Source organism: Chaetodon auriga, chromosome 11, assembly GCF_051107435.1.
Source record: "Chaetodon auriga isolate fChaAug3 chromosome 11, fChaAug3.hap1, whole genome shotgun sequence".
Classification (NCBI taxonomy): Eukaryota; Metazoa; Chordata; class Actinopteri; order Chaetodontiformes; family Chaetodontidae; genus Chaetodon; species Chaetodon auriga.
Genome location: NC_135084.1, coordinates 17,877,561 through 17,901,220, shown reverse-complemented (window position 1 = coordinate 17,901,220; position 23,660 = coordinate 17,877,561). Strand labels below are relative to the sequence as shown.

At 43.9% G+C, this 23,660-nt stretch overlaps 1 protein-coding gene across 1 annotated transcript; it reads right to left on the bottom strand.

The window, feature by feature from the left end:
- Positions 1–23,080, bottom strand: LOC143328649 (protein FAM53B-like). Its single transcript, XM_076743920.1, has 5 exons — positions 22,932–23,080; positions 12,474–12,743; positions 10,590–10,644; positions 7,272–8,146; positions 1–1,213 (listed from the first exon to the last, which is right to left on the bottom strand). The coding sequence occupies exons 2-5, from the start codon at positions 12,552–12,554 to the stop codon at positions 860–862; spliced, it is 1,365 nt and encodes a 454-aa protein (XP_076600035.1). The 5' UTR covers positions 12,555–12,743; positions 22,932–23,080; the 3' UTR covers positions 1–859.
- Positions 23,081–23,660: the final 580 nt, after the last annotated feature.

Genomic DNA, 23,660 nt, shown 5'->3' with positions numbered 1-23,660 from the left:
TGCAGGTCGTCAATTTATTTCATGTCCATTCTGTTAGAAGAAAGGCCCTGTATTCTTGCTCCTTCACAAACAGCTCATAAAAAACAGTTACTTAGAAAAATATACACTGATATTAGAACTGAAAACTTGAGATTCAGTGTTGAATTCAAATATACAATTTGCATATTAAGAAACTACAAAAAGGTCAGAAAAGGTGGCTTCGATTGAGGCTAGTTTCTTGAAGAGAACAGGGAGAGCAAGCATCCAAAAGAAGGCACCGTCATTTTCCGAACTCCTCATAAAGCTTATTGAGTCTACATTCAGCAAACGAAACAAATCAGATTTTCATGTGTGCACAAAAGTTGAAGCAGAAGGTCAAGGGTAAGTCTGTGAGAAGATATTTCTTCCTGTTGTTTACCCCTCCCTGTTTCACCCCATCCTTGATACCCTCACTTTATCTGAACAAAAAACAACTCAAGCTAGATACAGGAGAGCCCGGCTACTGCTACAGTACTACAACCCTATGGTTAGCTGACTTTGGAAAGGTCATCAGGTTGAAAAGACAGTGGGGGCTTTTAAGACTAACCCTCACTTTCCTACTCCTGAGTTAAGCTGAATAACACACACACACACAAAAAAACTAAAGTCACTGCTTTTGATTCAAACAGTAAGAATGTTCAAGGCAAATGTGTCATTAAGAAGCCAGCCTTTAACAACGTACTTAATCCTTTATCATCTACATCACAGTCCTCCTCTTTCCCTTTCAACGTAGACAGAAACCTCCTCCACTCTTTCTCACAGCCCTTCTTAATAGTCATCTCTGTCCAATAGCGTTCAACAACAGTCCAGACACATTCTTTGAAAATCTCCTATAAAATGTTCAGTTTCTCTCAATCTGGTCAAGATCCAGCTCTCCCCCCAGCTGGAAAATGTCCCTCTCTGTCCCGCAATCACCCTTCCAGAGGGTGCGTTTAACGCCCATAGTGTCGACAGGAGACGCGGGCCGCGAGTCAACACTACAAGCCGAATCGCTATCCAGCTCCTCGTAGGATGAATCCTCTTCCTCGTCATCTCTCGCCACTTCCTGTTGTGACTCCAGTCCCAGCTCGGGCACAGCAGTGAAGTCTGAATCTGGTTGGCTGGAGGTCTCAGAGGTGGGAGGGGGCAGGCTTGGTTGGCAGCCGTCTGTGGCAGAGAACCCGGGGCAGCTCAAGCTCTGAAAAGTCTGAAGTTTCTGTAAAGAGGAGACAAACAGGAAAAGCAGATTTTCACCTCAGCTTGTGTTCACATTCTGGCTAATGAGGCTAGAAAAGCAGAAGAAGAACTCTGTCGGGAGGAGCTGGAGCTCAGGGTTTTCCAGAATGTCAGTTTGAGGTTGGGTTTCAGTTTGGGCAGCCGAAAGCTGGCCTTCCCTTTCAACGACGGCATGTGAACATGTAAACACGAGTACACACACAAACCATCGAAGAACACACACAAGTTCTAACCCTCTGGGTTGTTTGACAAAAACACTGAGATGAGTTGCAAACCACAAAAGGTATCTTGTTTCAAACTGTGCTCGAGGCCTATTTATCACTATGGAAGCCACTGTGAAACTCATACGGCATGACTGGGAACCCAAACCTGTATACTGGAGGACATTCTTGTTTAAGCCATTGTTATTCCCAGTTTTTACGATGCTTTGTAGTTCTGTACACGAGGGAGAGTCAGGGAGATTCTGTATGTGAACAACTGTGTTTTTGCTCTAAACGCTTGACCTTAAAGAGATTTAATTCACTAAGAAGTTGTCTCCCGGCTTGCTTTAATGCTCTCTTTCCACCCCGAATTCCTCTCTGCAACAAAGAAAGGCAGCCACGCAGGGCAGTGAAGGGGTTAATGATCTGCCCCAGCAGCAGATGTTGGAGGCATGGAGGTGAATAGAGATGAGGTTTTCCTCTATAGAGCTTCAGCTTACATGACAGACACCTCTAATGTTCCCCAGTGTGTTAGGACATTGCTTTTCCTGTTACAATGAACTGGGAGTCTCCCCATTTTTTTTAAATCTCACTTTAGTGGACTCACTTTTTTCCCCCTGCTCTGATTTAGCACGGTCCAAATGAAAACTACAATGCAGGATTTTAGCTGTCTGAGTTAAAGGTTTGCTCTCTTTTGCTGGATTAACTTTAGGTGTAAGCTGCTCAAAGTCAGGATACTTCATCTGCAAATGCTTGAGGTGATTGTGTGAGGAGTGGGAGGCCTTTGCTGTAGTTACCCCACTAGAGTGGAAAAGGGGATTTCTGAGCCCTCGCTCTCTGTGCTCAACCCCCAGTATTACCCCACTACTAATTATCACAGCAGAGGAGGAGACGAAAGGAAGAGAGAAAGGAGGGGGGGAGGCAGCTTCTCCACAATATGCTTTCTATAAAATCTGCCGAGGCTGACTGGGATTTGGGTGGGTGTGGTGGCAGGTTGGGGGAGCAGGGTTGGATTTCGGCTGTGTACCCAGCTTTGCCTGTGTGTTTTTTTTTCTTTCCCTTGAGCATACCCCCAACCAGATGGAATACATCCAACCTATATTCAATTTACCATTCACACAAGTGGGCTCTCTCAACTCATGCTGCCTCGCCTCACTCACTGCCATAATCAGGAGTTAATGCGCTTACTGACTAAAGAATTAGCTTTTTAAGTTGGAATCCCTTGTTGCTTCAATTTTGACCACTTTTTACAGTGTTTATTGTGACTTCCTAAACTGAGGCCAAGATATCCTGACTTTAGTCATGATGTATCAAGCTCCAAAAACACTGGACACTACTTTTCCCAGAATAAAACATCATCAATGAAACCTTCCTTCCTTCCATTTGCGCACTTTTTCAAATTTCATACCTCCTGTTTGTAATACAGGCTTTTGGATAAATTTCCTAATGATGAAAAGCTCCTCCAGAGCCTCACAGACTGAATGGTACTCCTCATGATGCATAATCTGAACCTCATGTGTAAACTCAGTGGAGTTTTCCTGTAAGATTTCAGATCTGGCCGATTTGGCCACTGTAGTACGGGTCCCAAAGCTCTGAAAAGACACATGCATTGACTGCTGGGGGCAGCAAACGTGCCAGAAATACACAAGACGAAGAGCAACTCTTGTATCTGTTTAGAACACAGCCAAAGAAAAAATTGTGGACTGAGACCATTTCAATAAAGAAAGCAGAAAAAGTCAACAATGTTGTTCAACATGGTGATACTAAACGCATGATTGCTGGCCATCAATAGCATTAAAAAAAAGAATAATGAAAATCTTATTTTTAGGATTATAACTTTAATCCATTGGATTACCCTGTAACAGCTTACTTTTCCCATTAATCAACACAACCAGAACTTCACCTTTAAGGACATTATCTGCAACATTTGGATTGAAAGGCAGCTGCTGTGAGGGGAGCACAAGCCGAGAGGTTAGGCAAATATCCTACCGATAATTCGAGCAAACAACAAATAACACTCTGCTAAGTACTATGGCAAATGTCCTGCTGTGAACTTGACTAGAAACATACACACACAAATAAGCACACATATACAGAGAGGTTTACACTCAACCAAGAAAAACACACAGTTAATTTACTATACACTATGTTCAGCAACAAAATGTGAGTGTATTTCTTTGGATTAGCTCTGTGCTGAAATTAGGTCACACAAACAACATCCAGCGACACAGGAGGAAGACAGGCAAACAGACCTCCAACAGCAAACAACTTTAAAACAAAAGAGATGGCAAGGGTGCAAACAAAGGCCAGAGAATTTAACTCATTCCTGACAGCCAGACTACATATTTGCACACCTCCGCATCAATTATCTATGTTGCTGTCTGTGTGAGAACACTTCGTCTGGTGCATTTGTCTGGTATTCACTGTACCGCAGAGAGAATGCATAGCAGATATGAGCACATGCCTACAGGTAAGGTGGAAAAAGATAAATATGTCGAGGTGGAGGAGTGGTTGAACAAGCAGAGGTAGTACAAGTGACTGCATACTGGCATTTGGGGATGCTTTACAGAGCACCTTTGGGACAAGTCGCAACATGTCGTTACATACGTACATTACAACACCGCACCTCAAGACGCCCACCTAGGTGTTCCCATAAGCCTGCAGGGCTTGGCGCTCAGCTATGATCACCATGTCTGCCATCCCAGGAATGGAGAGAGATGGGGAGAGAAGGGGAGGAGCAGAGCAGCTCAAACTTGGGCCAGCGAGAAGATATTAATAGAGAGGAGTGAGGAGTTTGTCTGCCAGCTTCCCTGCAGAAATAATACCCCCTTTCTTCACCCTGCCATTTCTCTCCTGAATGCACAGGCAGCCGCACACACGCATTCAAGCATTCGCTCAACACGCCCCCTTTTACCACCTCTACTGCGAATACAGCTGAGATAGCCTGTAATTTTTCTTCAGATTGTACAACGATGCAGCTCAAATTGTCAACTGGGGCTACAAAGAAGACACAGACACAACAAAATCCCGGTGAATCTGGCCGGGCTGGCCTCACACGGGCCGTTTCCTCAAAAGCAACGTGTGAGCTGCGTCAACAATCATTCAGCAAGTGACCCAGAATCAAGAGATAACATTCCCCGTCTGACAGCTCACTACACCCGAGGAAAAAACAATGAAGGGCCAAGTTGAAAGGGCAGCCAGACAGTGGACAGCGGAGTGAGCTGATACACAAGGCTGACAGGGAGGATATTCGAGGAATTTTGGGGATGGCCGCATGTAAATCCCTACGGTAGTCAAGTTATAGCTGATTAGCGTGGCACGCATCCCCAGAATTCACACCCGTCTTCATTGACGTGGATGAGGAATCTACAGGCCAAATTACACCATGTTCCACAGACAACACACACTGGGGACTTGTTAATGTTGACCCTCATGATCCTTCACCCCCCCAAACCTCCAGCAGACTGTACAGAGAAGACAAGAGGCTCCTTCGGGCATCACAAATATGCACGGCCTACTTTTGTTTTCTTTACCTGGACTTAAGACTGTATTACTCATCTACACACACCTACAAAATGGAGGAGCTATGGTGGCAAGTGTGTGTAGGTGTGAGAAGAGCCAAAAACTTAATTTACACCCTTAAGGCAGGGCTGAATGGGACGCCTTCGCAGCCTGAAAACGCTGTGATGACAAACCACCCACTTCTTGGGAAAAATGGAGTAAGAGCGTCACTTCAAATCACACACATGCTGTGAGCGGTCGGTTCACACATCAAGTTTGCCCAAAAGCAGCTGAGGTAAAACAGTCACATACCAGAAATGTGATGCCATTCTGACATTTATAACTGCAGGTACAAATCTCTTCCACAAATCAAGCAAAGAACCAAATTCCCATAAGAGGCGAGAAAATCTCATCTGTTCCCAACCCTGACGGTAATTCTTGTGTTCTCTCTTTACTAGAACAGACGTAGGTTGTAACCAGCCCTGCGTTTCCACATTATCACTTCCTTTTCCAGACAGTTTGCCAGCTAGCTTTCCCTTGACCCTCACAGAGACAAACCACGTCGTTAAACTATGACACAACCACATGAATCTTCAGTTTCGGGTTATTTCATTTAGCCTGACATAGTACAACCCTGCTTGAATAGGTACCCTGGGCACACCAGATGCAGTCTTTCACAAAAAAAGACTAGCAAGTTACATCTGAGTAACATAGGGAGGGAAAGAGAAGTGAGAGTGTAAATTTGTGCTAAACGATGCTGTATGTGCTGTGTGACTGTTTCCTTTCCTCGCTCCAGGAATGCAAGACAGTGAGAGGGTAAACACAGCAAAAGCAGATCTGAAATGACCCATCTAACCTGCACGGCCTGACTCCTTTCAACAGCGCTGAGTACATGCAATCATGCAAGTCAGTTCAGTTAAAAACAAACAAAAAAAAAAGAACCGAAAGCGATGGCTCTGCCTGTTAACCGCTGAGAACTGCTATGTGAGCAATCATCTGCAGAGGTCTGCTCCAGCATTCGACCACTGCTGCAACCAGATGTAACATAAAAATGACTCCATGTGTATGTTTGTGTATCTGTGCGTACATGTGTGATCATCGTGCTTGATTTTCCCCTCTTAGCTGCTGGCATGACTAGAGGAAACACGCTCACTAGGCTCCATTACCAAAGCCTTGTTTATCCAACCCTGGCTAGGTCCTGAGGGTGACTGGCTGGGAACACAAATCTTTGGGAAGAGGAAGGGAGGGTGGAGGGATAAACTGATGGTGCTTTCTAATAAGAGAACAGGAAAATGACAATATTTCCATGACAGGAGGTATGACGAGGGAAGACTTTTAGTGCATCATATGAATGTTCTGAGCAATTACATTGTGTGTCAGCGCAGGTTGGTTGTGGTATCAGTGGCTGCTGTTGGTGCTCTAGCTTCTGTGCAGAACTTCCATGAGCATTCAAATGAATAATGATGAAGGGTGTGATGTGAAAAATCAAATCAAGATCTTTCTGGGCTCTGTAAAAACATCAGAGCACTGCCAAGCATCCAAACAGTACATGTCATTAAAATACTTGCACGGTTCTATTTTGGGTTTGGGTTTGACCAGGGGTCATTTATGCTCTCTGGCTATTCCACTGCTTCCGTCTGACCTTACAAACAAACTCCTGACATAGGGAGAGCAATTTCAGAGTTCTCTGCATCCAAATATCCCCACTATTAATCACCTTTGGTTGCTCTAACTGCCTGATGGTAGGCAGAGATGGGATGAAGCAGTATAAGGAATGAAAGATGGAAATATTGGGTGGAAGTTGCAGAAAAGAAGGAAATGGTCCAACCTTTGGATGGGCTGTTTACCCAACAGAATAAATGTAATGATAAACCGGAGCCGGGCTTGCTAGAGCGTGGCGCTAGGCAGCGTGACCGAACATGAGGAATGCTCCTTCAGTAAGCACCACTCCCTGAGCTGCAGAGAGGGAGGCCTGAGATCACTTAGCCCTGAAGCCCCGGACCGACGACCCAGAAAACTTAATTCAGCTTGATTTAATCCAGTCCCCGATCAGACTCAGAGAGAGACCCGCTTATGTTCGAGGAGCTCTTAAATGTCCCCTTGGTGCAAGAACAAAAAGGTATTTGTCTGCATGGTAAGTGTGTTTGGTCCAAGATTTAACTAAATGCAATAGAGGACCTTTTGCAGCATTAAAGCAAGATTAAGAATAAGCTCATGCTGATTTATGTTTAATCAGTGAACGACAGGTATGCTATCAAATTATAACAGCATTCAAATGCATGTGAATGTGTGTGCTTGTCTGTGCGTGTCAACATGCATTCAACATTTCCAGCTAACCTGAGTCATCTTTGCCAGGTCCAGGGAGGGCCGCTGCTCCTGGGCATCTTCTTGTCTCCTGCGCTTCATACCAATCTTTTTGTCGTTTAGCACGCAGGGCTGGGACCTGCTCCGAGACAGACACCCCGTGCCCCCGGCTCTTTGGCCGGCTCGCCTCCCCAGTTCTGGCGTGGAGTCTGGGGAGCTGGCCTCTGATGCCTCTTCCCTCTGGAGCTCTGGCAGGCTGATCTGCTCATGGGAGAGGGATAGAGGCCTGAGGAAGTGGTGTTGGTGGGAGTGGAGGTGATGTGAGGAAGGAGAGGTAGGGGAGACTGGAGAGGCAGTGAATTGTGGGTGGAGAGGCAGTTGCTGGTTGAAGAAAGGCAGGTCAAGGGATCCATCTGAGGGGATGCTGGTGCGTGAAGGCAAACTGAAGCTGGAGCTACGCTGCATGGTGGGACAATGACCGCTGGAGAAGCCCCCTCCTCCTCGGACACTTCCTCCACTGTGGCACCTTCGCTTCTCCACTGTTGTCCACACCCGGGAGCCTTGAGGCCTCCAAGATGAGCGGAACCCACTGAATTCATCAGAGAACGACAGGGAGCGGCACTGGCGTTTGCTCGGGGGTGCCGTGGGAGCTTGGCTGGTAGCTGTAGTGGTGTAGTGTGCAGTGGTGGACGTGGTGTGGGAGTGGGAGCTGGCCATGCTGCCATCGACGAGGCTGAGATCTCTTATCAGACTGGTGATTGCTGTGGCGCTGCCTGGCTCCTTGGCCCAGTGCCAGCTCCCCGGCTCAGGCATCACGTCCCACAGGCTCTCCAGACTGGCACCAGACTGGCAGGGTGTTCTCTGCTGGATGGCATAGCTTTGTCCCAGGTCCAGCCACCTGTCTGCCTCTGCAAAATTCAAAACATACAAACTCACTCTCACTGACTGTTCTATGTGTGTTTTATAGTGTGCATATATGCATATATGCAGTGAGGACTTTGAAGGATTTTTTCCAGAGTTCATTGTTTTCTTCCCTAAATCCTGTGTTTTCCATTTAATTTTTTTCTGAATTCTGTACTTTATGATTTAAGCGCATTGTTTGTGTGTGTGTGTGTGTGTGTGTGTGTGTGTGTGTGTGTGTTTGTGTGTTTGTGTGTGAGAGAGAAACACCAAAACACACATAGCAATATCATTTTTAAGGCACTGTGAAAAAAAAATGCTAAGAATTGTAGGGAAGTACCCTGTACCCTGATTTTTAAAAACCACATTTTAGTAATTCATGCGATTCTGCATTCTGCATTTTACACTTGATGCAGTTTTTAAATACCAAATTCCACAATTCCCTCTGTGTTTTCTGCAATGTGGAAATCATATGGCCCTACGTCATCTGAGTCGAAGGCCTATGGTTTTTATGTGTTCCTGAGATATCGCGTTCATGAGAATGGGACAGATGTGAGGTCACAGTGACCTTTGACCAGCAAAATCTAATCAGTTCACCTATGAGTCCAAGTGGACGTTTGTGCTGTGTTTGAAGAAATTCTCTCGGGGCATTCCTGATATAATCATGTTCATGAGAGTGGGATGGACAGACGGCCAACCTGAAAATATAATGCCTCTGGCCACAGCTGCCGCCTCATGGAGGCACAAAAGAGGGAAATTATTGTGTGGCAACTGCAGAAACTGAACATACACTTAAGGTTGTTTTGGGCAGTTACACACCGCTCAGCACAAAAATCATGAGCTTTGGTGCACTTAAAAAAATTATTTGTCGTCAGTTGTTTGTCATGATGACATGGTTAAGTCAAGAGGAAAGAAGACTGCAGCTGCACACTTCAAACCAGTGCTGCTGCCATGTAACTGTGCTGAAAGCTGCAAACATGAAACTGACAAGATATGATTTTCTGTGAGCATACGGGCATTTTAAAATTACACTCGATTCATTTTTAGAAATCAATGTTCTGTCAGTCTTCAGATGTTGGTTGATTTTGAAGAATTTGGTCGTGCTTGTTACGATATGGTTTTAGTGTCCGGCAGCATGGTCCAAAGAGATCACTATGCGCTGATTATTTTTTACATAAACAGCTGAAGGACAAACCTCAGCTGTAAACTGTGATGGTACCATACTGGACAAAAAGCTAAAATTGTCTATGGTAAGAATCCTAGATGTACATTGACTTGTTCCGAGACATGCCAGTCCACCAAATGTTATGGATGCCGTTTTTAAGGTATCCAGCGGACAAAAAAAATAGCATCCACATTCCTGACTATTTAAAATCTGCAAGAATGCTGACTCCAAAAACATGAACTACATATCATGATAAGAAACCAGCCAGTGAAACACTTGGCAAGTCACTCCCATTAGTCAAGCAGTGAGCAGGATGCGCTTCGAAAAGCAGTAGGACCTGCCAAGTGTCTCAGCGTCTGCACAAAAGGGTCTATCACACAGTTGTGGGAGATAATACACCTACAGTAAAGTGTCATAGTGGCTTGAACTACTGAGCCAAGTGGTCAAGTTGCGAATCTATTGAAGCTTTTGGCAAAAAGGGCTGCCTTGTTGATCCAAATCCCGTCCTTTTGGATGCTTGTCTCTAATTTTGGCATGCTCTCTTGCAGCCTGGTGGACGGAAATCATTGTTTTGGGCGGACAAACAATGCACGGGGGTTACAGCGACGACCTGACAGGAATGTTAGGAAAACAACTTGACAAAGGGAGAAAGGGATGAACTTCAAAAGGCCACCCTTTGAAAGCAAGAGACAAAGTGCTGGTTGAAATAACAAGACATGCTAGACAATGTTAATGTCAACATTAACAGTGGAAACAGCAAGCCACGCTCCTCCCTGTGACGTCACCACATCGCCCAGCAAAAGAAAAGGAGGATAGTGAGTAATCGCAGGGGCTTGTATTAACTGTAGCATGTCTTTTAACACAGGGGGTAATTACTGCAACACTAACTGAGCCAAAGGGAAATTGTTGACATAGGCAACAGCATATTCAATTACAGTTTGCTCCCATGAGAGTGGTGTGCAACGTTGTGTGGAGGCAGGTGCACCCTGATCATGAGAGGGGGATGAGTGACAGACAGAGAAAGGGAGAAGTGAGAGACCGAGTGAGACAGAGGGGATAAACAATGAGACGGTTATAGTGAGGATCGCTGACCTTGAGGGTTCAGCTTATCAAGGGATTCAAGGGGCAATCCATTATGCCATTACATTTCTGAAATTATGTTACAACGAAAAGGATCCTACCTCCACCACTGATACTGTCCAGATCTTCAGCGAATGTAATTCGATTGTATGGAAGAGGAAGCAAAGAAGGGAAGACAAACAGAAAGAAAAATGGAGATAACTCACCCACAGTCCCACAGGAGAAGAGGGTGGTCCCTCTGCTCATGGTGTGGAGGTCACGCTGTAGAGGATAGGCAGACCGTCAGGAGATACAAAACACACCAAAAAGTGGGGAACAAAAGTCCACGAAAATCCGTATCAGTTTCATCTCAGCGTTTTAGTAACCCTGTCCAGTAGATCCAGAACATACTCGACCAGTAGTGGAAAGTAACTCAACCTCAATGAGACGCAACTTTGAAATGCTTAATCACAGCTGGACTAATCAATAGCTTTATACTAACAATAGACGAAATAACCGAAAGGTGTCACTCATAGTGATGAACCCGCAGAGATTCAACATATAGATCATGGATTACAGAGTAATTTTATACTGTGGTACTTCTACTTTTACCTGAACACTTTTTGCATCACTGTGCTTAGCCTAAATCAGCAAAAGCAAAAAACAGAAACTGCTAGGCTACTCTATGCTAGCTCTGTCAAAACTGTAAAAACACATATTTAAACTCCTCTTCATGTGTGTACTACAATAAGCTCATATCTTCACTAATACAACGTTATTATTTCACTCTTTTAAGGCCAAACTCAAACTAAACAGTTGGCTCAATATTCACTTTAACCTTTAAGATGATGCTGGACGATAATGTCACATCTGTTTTAGTTTGCATAAAGAACAAAGCTTTCGGGAGTAGAAAACAGTTCTGTCTACCCACGCCTAACTTCTAAGACACCTACACGCTCACAGCTCACTTCTGACAGCAGGGTGGTGGCTGTCTACACAAAGGACAAAAGGGAAAATGCCGTGATAAGATTGCTCTGACTCACCTTGAGGTTATTACCACAACAGAAAATGTTTTCTAAGATACAGGGTACAGAATCCAAAATAAAGGCGATCATGTTGCAGAAGACAATTAAATGAAACAAAAAGCTTTTAACATGGTTAACAAACAGCTACAAGTGCCCAAAAGCATTCATATATTGATTTGCAAGGCTCGTCATCTTGATTTTGATGTTAATCTGTGTTAAAGAGTTTTTCTCCCTTAAGAGGCTGAAGGATTGTTTAGATTTTGGATACTAACATTGAGAAGCAGGAAGAGTGAAAGCTTTACTCAGATTATTAATTTTACAATACTCATCTACTCTTGTGCTATGTAAATAGAGCAGGGAGATACAAATGAAATGTAAAGACTCTTTATTTTATCTGCAGACGTTCTGGGTACAACTGAAACTAAGATGCGTGAAGAAGGAAACAGAATAATCAGGACTGCGGCATGTTTCGCCATTCTTACCACAAACAGTGAAAGAGAAGAAAACATTTTGACTGACGTGAATTAATGCCACCCACTGGATTTCTGAGGTGCTAACGTTATGTGCAGCAGGCCTAGCGGTTAGCGAAATACTATGCGTTAGCTAACTCCTTCTTACACCACAGAATCTTGTTTTGTTTTCAGTTTTACAAATGTTAAATACACAACATACAGGTTGTAAAAAATGGCTTGCAGTTGTTAAAATGTATATATTTTTTAGGCTTTGGATTGAGCTACGCTAGGCTAGCTTCTCCTCCCCACTTTAAATCTTTGTGTTAAGCTAGGCTAAACACATCCTGGACCACTTGCTAATTGAACAAAGATGAAAGTGAAAAAGCTCAATGCTCATTTCACTTTATGAACAGGTTACTAAATTGTGGTCTAACATGTTTACACATACTGTGCAAGTGAGTATACTGGTGCCGTCTGTGGCATGTGGTCATGCACTTAGTATGTACTATAATCACTGAAGTGTTCATTTTGCTGACTGCTGCCTAATCTGTGAAACACTTTGCAGACTCCTAACAGCAACAACAGTTAGCAGCTGGTTTGTTTTGTGCGTGAAACTCAAAAAGATTTCTCTCACCAGCCGTCTCTCGATGTTCTTGGACCTTACATCATTGACACCCTTCTTCTTTTCCAGCGTTTTCAAGAAAATGATCACCATGGTAATACGCAGCCCTGCTCCAGTCTGTTCGGATGCAGAAGAAGGCTACGGGCAGCCATCTTAGATGAGGGCGGAGAGCATTTGGGCAAAACAGACGACCGGTTGATGACCTCCCATCTGCAGAGCAGCCCTTGAGTGCTGATGGTGGTAATGGAGGTAGGACGGCGTCTCTCACACTTGAGCCGATCCCTGTTTTGATGGAAAGAGATGAAAGAAAAATGTAAAAACTCATTGAAATACTCACACTCCTCCTAAGGTTTATATTTAGGACACAGTGTTGTCACATCATGCCAGAACATAGCAACAAATTTCAACGACTATTTTCCACAGGTAGTCGGAAGACAAAAATCCAGCTTCTGGGTGTGTCTGGCTGGCAGACAAGACAACTAAAGAGATGGGTCTAAACACACCTCGTGTTCGAGTATAGCCGAAAGCAAATTATAGGCAAATAGCATGAAGTGGGCCAAATCCAGCCCCCTAACAGGAATTTTCATGAATGCACTGAAGACAAGGCTCATATACTTCCCTATAAAAATGTACCATCCAACATGGCCCCTATATGAAGAGAAGCATGCAAACCGCAGTAACTGTGCCTTGATCTGTTCTTTTTGAACAGCACGTGGTGCTCGAAGTAAGACTATGTTTTAACTAATGTTTTTTATGTACGCCTTAAGAGGTGTCCGGAGGGGATTTTTTAATGAAACAAGGACTACATGAATTCAAACAAAGTCTTCTACAGCTTTAGCCTATTTGCACCACTACAACATACAACAGTACTTTCATTCAACCATAAATGAAGCAGGTCACTGTTTATCATGTGTGGAAGATCAGTTACATCTCCAGCCTTGTCGTGCAATATAGAACATATTCGCGTATGACTCACTTTTTGCCCAATGAGTATCCACATCCAAGCTGCTGTAACTCTGTCAGCCTGAACATACTCATAAGAAAAATGACATCTGACCTTGGATTCAGTTCAAAAACGAACAATTTCATGAATGAATTTTAGTTTTTATTTTAAAACATATAGGCCTGTTTTCAAATCTGGCCGACGGCTGCAGTGGTTCACAACCGAGGTCTTAACAACAAAAATTTGCATAATTTCACTGCTCTTACAGTTGAGAAAGAGTACTGACTTCTGTTTTCCCAGTCAACATTTACCACCCTGACACTTATAATGGCTTAACCATTCAGTTCTCCGTATAGCTCCATGCCTATAAAGAGCCTTTGCAAACATGCTGCCACATGCCAAATTGTTTCCTTATCCCTGTGTGCAATGGCACATTTGGCATGTCAACATAATCTACTCAGCATATGGGAATTTAAACACGCTGTAACAGAAAGCAAAGTTTAGCTAATCTGGGAAAAAGGCATCACTCACGTCACATGACTCCAGATGTGGTTAACAAACATGAATAGAAAAGGAACATGTATGGAGCTGCGGTTGCCTTGTTGACCGCCTGCACCCACAGATGGCAAAGCACAGACAGTAGTTGTTGTAGTAAACAAACTCTTAAAACGCTTGGAGGGAGTTATATGTAAGGCAGATGGTCTATACGCTTTTTTATGACAAACATGCCTCATCATGTCTGCTCTACTCAGCCTTTCTGATACTGCTTCATGCATGAGAAGGATCTAGGTAAATGATGGGCAGGTTTAGTTACGCTTTGCTTATCCTCTGTACGGGGGGGAAAAAAAACTAGGAAGAGCAGCCATGACCTTCAGCTGGAGCTCGTCTCCTTCATCAGCCAACCACCAAACACACTGACAGCATCCAATTAGAGAGTACGAGCATGGTTCAGATGCCCCAATCAACCGTTGGCTAATGACAGCTTTCTGCTGTGGAGCAACACATGAGGCTAATGGATCTTCCAGCCCTACGATGTTATCCTGCCTGTGTAACATGTGGTTTTCTGGTAAGCAAGGGTTGTTGCATTTATGTAATGTGCTTAAGAAAAGCATGCAAGTGTTCACTCTGTATTAAATGAGTTTTATGGGACAGTAACTTGCGCAGAGAGGAAAGGGGGACACATTATTAAAGAAAATATGGGCAGGTTGCTCACACGAGGATTTGATAAAGTAATTTTGTACCAGTCTAGTCAAGCCCTGTTGTTTCAATATGTCATCTCCATCCTTTCCCTCTTCTCCAGCCCCATGACTACATGAAGACTATAAATGTTTCATGTAGGCCTGCCCCAAACCAACTGCTAGCATATGACTCCCATTATCTCCATTTATCCCAGAGAGTCAGTGGAGCACAACTGGGCCTCCACAGGCAAGAAGGTCGGGTGCTGGTGGTGGGAGTCTGAGGAGGGGGGGTGCTCTTCTTGATCAGTTTTGCAGATTACTTTACTGATTAGGACAGACACAGAGTAATGGGCGCAGCAGTGTAGCAGGGCTTGTGAGGGTGTGTTAAGAGTGGGAGCTGGAGAGCATGACAGTCATGTGTAAAGCTTGTTACAGTGTGCTGTTTGACTGGTGCCGTTAGAAAGTGTGACGTGTTCCACTGGGACAGAAACAGCACCTCGAGGTATGTATATGTGTCTGTACATGTATGAGCAAATGCTAACCTACACTCGAGTGTGAGTGTGAGTGTGTGTGTGTGTGTGTGTGTGTGTGTGTGTGTGTGTAGCGCGTACTGACTGGCAAGTGAGGTCATGGGAGAGGGCAGACCGAGTGTGAAGTCAAACCTGGAGCCATGCTTACTTAATGAAGCGACTCCTCCTGATGGGGAAGCCAGAGCTTAATGGAGAGAGAAGTGGAGAGCAGATTTTCACTGCTTTGAGTGTGTCTTGGCTTCATGTCACTGTTTGAAAAACCTTTATTTGACTTGCGATCATACTAAAGATCAGTTTGCGTGACACCTCACCTAAAGGTTTGATAGGTCGGACTCTTACACTAACCGTTTCTATTGTGTGCAGTGTTTAATATGGTATCATGAAGGCAGCCAAATTCTCCCATGCTCATTTTTCACATCCTTCACCGAGAATCGTTCGATGCCACCATCTTAAAGCCGGACCAATCAGCACACAAAGGGGAGTGGCTTAAGTTCGGATTTGACTTGCCCCCTCTTGATGTACATTAATATCGTACACAGTAAAACAAGGCATTGTAGATGTCTAATGAAGCATGACCGTGGAACTGGATGTGCTAGTTCTCCTTTCAGATTAGTTTAATTACAAGAAATTTGACATTTTCAGGACAGCTGCCATGTTTTTCCAGTTTGACAAACAGCAGCCCAGCAAGTTGTGATCAAGAGTAAGACAGGCTCAGTCATCTACTCACTATACATCCTACTAGCAATAGCGCCTGTCCCAAGCGAAGCCAGACGAGATGGAGAAACGACTTGCTTTGCGATGTTCTGTCAAATCTGTTTCTGTGCTTGTGCAGTTGACATTGCACATTTGATTTGAATTAAACTGAAGGAAAGCCTCATCACTAAATGGAAACTATGATGCCGTTTGGGCCTATAAAACATTCTAGGTTCATGTTGCTAAATTTGACCTCCATTGTGGGCTGAAACCTAATGGTAATTCTAGTCAGATTTGTGTACGCTGGGGTGCAGACAGCAGCTCTTGGCTCACAATAGCCAATGACTCAGGAGGGCACTAGAAAGGGCAGCTAAGATAATATGGCTCCTTGCCCAGGCTGTGATTTGTACAGGCAGATGAATAGAAGCCTATTTGGGGCCCCCTAAAGTTCTGTGACGGGGTGTTTGGTGTCCATCACCAATTGGCTCTGGTTACTGCATACTTGTGCGGAGCGCGTCTGGTGTCAAGACTTTGATCGGTGGCTGCAGCTGAAAGAAACCAACTCATTTCATAGTAATGGAATGACAAGGACTAAACAAACAAAACACTGCATGGATGACACAAGCGAAAAACCTATTTTGAAAATGTTATGTGTCAGTGATGAACTGAAATTTACTAGATAGTAGTAGTAGTAGTAGCAGCAGTAGTAGTATCATAAAGATGTGCATTCTGTGTTCTATAACCAGGCTGGCCTTGCAAGAACATAGTTTCTGGTGCAAGAAGCTGGATGTTGGCGTCTGTTTTACGTAGTCGGTATGGCCATGGGAAACAACATTAAAACATCAAAAAGAAAAGTTCTGCGCACTCAGGGTTTTTGTAGTCTGGGGTGAATAAAAGTGAGAACCGTTCCTTTGTGAAAGTCTGCGGTGTGGATTGTTAATTCAGGGTGAACACACAGCCACCCCTATGAGGCCAAGGTCGTAAAAATGGTCCTAGGGAGGTCAAGACATACCACCGAACGCTCTGGCCATCACCCTAGTACCCACTGGCACGGGAACACTGGCCAAAAACAACACGCCATCACAACACTAGATCTTCAGAAGTGCATAAAGAATCAAGAGCTCATTCAGTCAAACTTTATGCGTTGTCAGTAGTCAGGTTCTGGCTTCCTTTTGCAGATTCCCCTGAATGTTTCTCTCACGACAGTCCAACAACCTCTGCAAAAATACAGCCAGCACTTGAAGCCCCCACTTAATGAGAACTTTCATAAGATCATTCGCTTCATTTTTACAGTGGAATAGGAGCGGTTACCTTGAAACTCTGCAATGAAAAAACAGAAGCAAGAATCATAAGTCAAAAGAACTTGTAGAGAAATGCTCTTTATATTCAGCCAACCTGAAAGTCCAGTTAATATTGTTGTTCTTCTCACTGATTAGCTGGCATGAAGACATGTAAGCGTGACATATGCAAGCACACTTCCCTTTGCAGTATACGGGTGTGCTTCCCTTGTGGTCACATGCCACTGCTGAATTGGGTGTGGAGTGCACTGACTTCATTACTAAATACATGAAGAGAGAACCACACAGCATTGTGACACTGAGTTAACTTCAGATAAAATGCCTCATTTACCACTTCTGCTTAAAAAAAAAAAAAAAAGGAAAACTCAGTGAATTAGTCCAACAAACATTACATCCCACCTTGATTTTATATAAACATTTCTAGTAAAAAAGCTGCATCATAAAGTCAGTCATGACTTGGCTCGCTCCCATGTTTTCTTATGTGATAACTTAAAGATAAGGCAACTTAGCATATCTGCTATTGCTACATTCACTGACAGAGAGCAGATAAGTAATGAACAGCATTTAATGTCATATTATCCATTCACAACGACAAGCATTACAGGCATTTTTTCCAAGTTAAATCACTCCTGTAAGATTTTTTACAGATATTTCTAGGGGCCACTTTCTCTCTGACTTACTTCATAAAACAGTTGCTATGTGGTGCACTGTTTCTAGGAATTTAATAGGTAGCCATAGCAACCAAACACAAAACAGTGACAACTGGTGATGTGAACAAGGCGGACATCATCACCCCGCCAGTAAAGAATAATATCTGAACAGCTCATCATTTCTTTATCTGTGTTTGTTATAGGAAACTGGACTATTGAGCAAGGCCACTTCACCGAGCTGCAGCGTGGTGACATGCAACCTGCAAACACAACACAGCTTCTCTTTTCAGGCAGCCTGAAATTTATTTGAGGTCGACCCCTGTGTCTCAGACCAGGACTTAGTTAACTGAAATCTTAAGAAGCTTGACAGGCGTAGGATCAGGTGTTTCAGTTTGAGTAAAGGAACATATGGGGCCTCTTTCCCCTGGAGTGACCCTCACATGCCTTGACTCTCCATAGATCAGGTACCCCACTAATTACACCCCCCCCCCCCCCCCCCCCCCAATCAATCCCTGCTTTCTGTCTGTGGTTTCTTCCATTATCCATGAGTGCCTGTTCTGTTCTGTGCACACTAACCAGAACCCTAATCCATCAGGGATACATTACATGAGAGCCTCCAGCGCTGCTCGCCATCCCCTGAAATTGCTCAGCTCTGTGAGGGGCGACCACTCCTATGTGGTGTGTGCAAGTGATGTTATACAGATTGTCACTACCAATCAACCAATGCAGTGACATGACTGCCGTTACATAATGCCATGCTTATGTTGTGGAGGTGTATTATGGGCGATAGGGGAAGGGTGGGAGAATGTCAGAAAGAAAACTATGAGCAGCATTCCATCGGTCCATTCATTCATTCATGAGGGGGCTCAGCTCACCATATGGACCCTTTGACTGCTCAGCATAGTGTGTAGTAGGGGTGTAACACAGATGCGTCGCAATGCAGTGTTTGTGAGTTCTCTAACTTCTTGAGAGTGTTGTCAACAAGCAGTCATTGTAACTTGTCCACTAGAGCAAGGTTTGCATGTGTTTTCATAATGCTGGCTGATCGGTATTGTTTTTTAAATTTTACATACACTGAGCTGTTGTGCTTGAGGGAACGGTTGAATTTAATCAAAGTGTATCAATGATGAGAACTTCTGAAGCAAATCAAATTGTTAGTTTCAGTTGTGGCAATCCTATCTACTGTATGTAATGATGAGGTCTGAATGCTGGGCAGCAAGAAGGTGTGTAGTGACAGCAGAACCTTTTTTTTGTATCCATCATTCAGTTTTACCAGGCTTCAAGTTGGCTCACTGACTCACAAACTAGAGACTGGCTTAAAGTTTTCTATTGTGATACTTGTCCTTCATCTGCGCCATCCTAAAAGGAACTCCTTGAAATCCTGCAATAATTAAGCTGATCTGCTGCCAATAAGCTAATTGGTTGCAAATCTTGCTGCTTGTTGGTGTTCAGTCTTGTGCTGTTGTTTGGAATGACCTGCAGGTGTATGTAAAACAGGCTGACAGACTCAACTTCAACTAGTGAGAACCAATTAGAATATACCGTAAAGGCCTAGGGTCCGGAGTTATGACACATGTCCTCGTGATAATTGGCCTTCTTTGTGCAAGCAGGATGGGCAGGACACATTGGCTCTGTTCTCAAGCCTTGGCTTGCACAAAGAGTCACTTTTGGAGGATGTAACACATCCTCCAAACAGGCTTATATGAGGAAAAGCTGTTGCAGTTAACTGTAAAAGTCCATACTTTGCTTACACAACTGTGGAAAACAGGTTCTAAAAATATATTAAAATAAGCTGTCTGTCTACCAGAAGCTTTCATTTCTCTTTTCTATCTGGAAGGGGGGGGGGGGGTAGACTAGATCTACAGAAAAGCTGTCTCCACACTGCATGATTCACACAGGAGCTATGTGACGGCTGACATGTTGAGGAGAAGCCAATCCAAAAGTAGCTGAGGAAAACAAACAGAACAATGCCAACCACTGTCATTCATAACAGGAGTGTTATGATGACACAACGCAACAAAAGACAAAACATGAGCTCATCTGGCGCGTTGGTTTTCCACAAGAATACAGGTTACGCATGCACACACACGCACACACACACACGTTTCCATCACTTTTTGGGATATTACATAGACTTACATTCATTTCCCGGAGACTTACCCTCACTCTAACCATAACCACCACTTTAACCGTAACCCTTCCCCTAACCTTAACCCAAGTCTTCACCCTAAAATTCAATGGCTTACATTATGGGGACTTGTTTTTTGTCCCCATAAGGTGTAACTATGTACTAACAACTTTATGTCCCTACAATGTAAGTAACAAACACACATACATTTGCACGCGACACTTAAATATCATCATTTGGTGGATATGCAAACAAGCTCAGACTAACAATCTATGCCAGTCAAGTGTTTTCTCTTTTTTCAGATGGAGATAAAACTAAGACCCCGAAGGTAAAAAGTCACTCATTGGAAAGTCAAAAATAACACCAGAGCCAATTTTTTTTTTTTTAAACTTCAGATGATTCTTCACTGTCACCACACAGAATCACCACAGTGGGATGTGTTGATGGGAGCATTCCTACTGCATCCCAGAATGCTTTTCATCTCTAAGTGGAGTCTGGTGCCCGTCTTGGGGGGTTGGGGGAGTGCTTCTCTGGTGTATGTGAGAATGCCTCTTTTCTTTTCTTTTCAGCTGCAGGTCTTTGGCTCTGTGGGCGTCGAGACGCCAGACCTACAAATCTATCATGTTAATGAGGAAGGAATATACAAAATGAGGAATAAGAGCACTGAAACAAACACAGTGAAAAACAGAAATCACTAAGTTTTGTTTTCAACTCTGTGAAGCTGAGTGGTAGGAGTTTCAGTGTGTCTTAAGCAGCAGCAGTTATGACTGCTGGTCATAGAGAAGAAAGGGAAGCTTCTGAGATGAATAGAGGGTAGCATGGAAGCACAGACAAGCATGGCTAACAACCCTTTTTCTGGTAGCTTTGCATAATGCCTCAGGCCAGAGAACAAGGGAAATATAAAGAGCCACAGTATTAGTGGAACAGAAAGACAAATAAGAGCGAAAAACATGCAAAAAGTGCTGACGAAACACACAGAAAGTCTAAAAGAGAGAAGCTGATAGAGGGTGGAAAGGTTCCGAATGTGTGTCAGTGTGTGGACTGGGGGAGAGTTGTACACACAAACAGAGAATGGACCAGTGGCTTGCTCAGCACACAGCTGCCCACTGACAGAATGGGGCTCTAATAGGGCCTTTTGCCTGCAACACAAAGACGTTGCAAATGTGTGCGTCTTAAGCACACACTGGAGTGCAGAGTGATCCCCTTTAAAAACCCACCGGCCTTAATTGCTCCCATAAATTATATCCATTGTATGTCCAAAACAAGTCTACAGACTAACAATGTCCGAGCTGTCGTCGAGTACAATTGCAGCGCATCAAGTTCTGCAACACTTACATAAAATAAGTACAAATTTTAAAAAATTAAAAGGGATTAACTGCAACTGTGATGAGATAAAAACCATTGGCACAAACGCAGAATATTTTCAAGCCAGCCTTTTCAGTTAAAATCAACACGTACTGCAAACAATATATTTGCAGGTTCACATGATATCAGATCAGAAATATTCACAACAAGCTTCCTCTGAGCCCAGTCAGTATTTGTGAGATACTCTTATCAACAAACTCTTTGTAAGTAGACACTAAAGCTGACATGTGATTAAATCTTTGCCTGGCTCTCTGTTTCAACCTGAACTTCAGCTTCGCCTTGCATGTGAGAGAGCATTTTCTGAGCAGGATTCTTGAGAAAACTGCTGACATTTCCTGTTAACCAAAGGTATCAAGCCATCCCTGCGAGGCAAAGCCAGCTGTGGCGGCGGCAAGAGACATTTGCAGGTATACTGGTACCAAACCAGTTCCTCATGGTATTGTGTTTATGGTGTCCACAAAGATCAAGCAACTGCCGTGCAATATTAGAGAGGGCAAAACACAAGCGCCAAGAGTTACTTCCTAAGCCACAAAGGAAAGGAAACACCACTGACAAATAAGCAGTTTTAGTGCTTCTCTGCCACTGTGCTCCATATTCAGAGCGTAATTGCCATTCATTGTGAATGAAGAAGGCCGTAAAGTAGTTTCAAAATGAGCGTGAACCCTGTCCTGCGATTAAGAGACACAGCCACCAATAAATCCTTTATTAACTTGGCAATACAACAGTGTTAGGCTTAGGGCGTGTAGACTCTTCTCTGTGCTCTGGTTAGTATTGTAGCACTTCTCAACATTAGTACATATAATTTTGACTGTACTCCAAAGATGCAGGCTTATATTTTTGCCCTGAAAACTGAAACAAAATTGAGGAAGAACAATGTGGCTCATAGTTCAGCCTTAAAAACAAATGGGACGAAAAAAAAAAAAAAAATCACCTCCTCTGATGAACACTTGGGCAATTAGCAGCTGCAGATGACTATCTCAGGAGGGAACAAAAACTGCATGTGTGGTGGAGATTGGTGAGAGATATGCAACCAGGCCTTATGACTGAGGGCAACCAAGACTGTCTCAAGCTCTTCTCACGAGTTGTGGTGAGGAGATGTGTGTCAATATGAGCTGCAGAGCAAACCACACTGCCTCTCCACCTACAGGGACTGAGCTATATTACCACAGTTGATAGATGGAGGGGAGTCTGCTTGCTCAGAGCCTGGTTGGTGTGTGCACCCCCCCCCCCAAGCAGATTATTGAGCACAAACTTTTAATGGCAGCAACAGGTTGGTCAGACCAGATGAACACACGCAGCAGACTGTCTCGTTCACGTGCAGAGCCTCACTTGTAAACTCAACAACAGCTGATTTAACGCACAAAAGTTGTAATATCTAAGATGGGGGTCAATAATGTGACATCCACAATGAGAGTTACAAGCCAGAAGCAGCACCCTTTGTGCCTAATCTGGTTGAAGGCAGCATAGACCGACTGTCAAAATGCTATCATTAGAAATTCCCACACAAAAAAGACGTTCCTGCTTTCTTATTTGTGCATGAAATCAACCTCACAACGTTGACATCTAACGCTTCAGTCCAGAGGAAACCCAGCATGAGCAGACAAAGTAAACTTCGCACCATCGGAGAGGAAACATGGTGATGTATGCCTGAACAGCGATCATGTATCCGAACAAATGCCTACTACCTGGCCAGCTGAGGCTCTTTCGAAGTTAGGTCATCTTCAGCAAAGGGGAAGCAGAGGAAAATCACAAAAAAGCTTGTCGCAGTTGCAGCCGCCAGTTCAGCGTAGCCAGCGCAGGACTGTGCAGGACTGCGAGCAGCTGAGAGCTCGCTGCTGCTTTCAGCCGTCAGCGTTGGTTGTAACTATATCCGCCTACGGACACACCACGTCGACGGGGGGGGAGGCCAGAAGAAGAGGGACGAGTAGCAGACCTTGTTAACCAACGCGGCTACGGAGTTGCTGTACAGTCTAACGATTAAGATTAGTTAGTCAATTGAAAACAAAAACTTTTACGTGTGTGAAGACACAAGGCGCAAAAATATATTTGCAACAAACACGAACACACCCCTTCCGAGTTGGTATGGCCCGCTGCGGTCCTCCCTCAGGCATTTACGATGCTCATGTGCTACTTTGTGTTACTATACTTTTCACTGACGTTAATGAAGCTGTAATAGGTGTAGGTAACTCAGCACAACAACCAAAGCTGAATTTACAGTAATTAGCTAACAAAAAAGTTGCTACCGTTCCTCTTGGTCGGTCTCTTCTCTTTGTTGTAGTCGGACTCAGCCAAAAACAAAGAGCCAGACATATTAAAAAAAAAAAAAAAAAAAAAAAAAGAGTCATCAATCGATTAAAACAACCTGTTAAGGTCTTTGTACGTTATGCACTAATGCATGCATGGTGGAGTCATTA

Bases quoted from the DNA above. Each gene is read 5' to 3' on its own strand.
- LOC143328649 (XM_076743920.1), bottom strand. From the start codon at position 12,554: ATGGTGATCATTTTCTTGAAAACGCTGGAAAAGAAGAAGGGTGTCAAT. The intron at 8,147-10,589 runs GTGAGTTATCTC...TGAATTTTGCAG, and splicing joins CTTCTCCTGTGGGACTGTGG to AGGCAGACAGGTGGCTGGAC. The intron at 1,214-7,271 runs GTTAGCTGGAAA...TCCTCTTTACAG, and splicing joins ACCTGGCAAAGATGACTCAG to AAACTTCAGACTTTTCAGAG.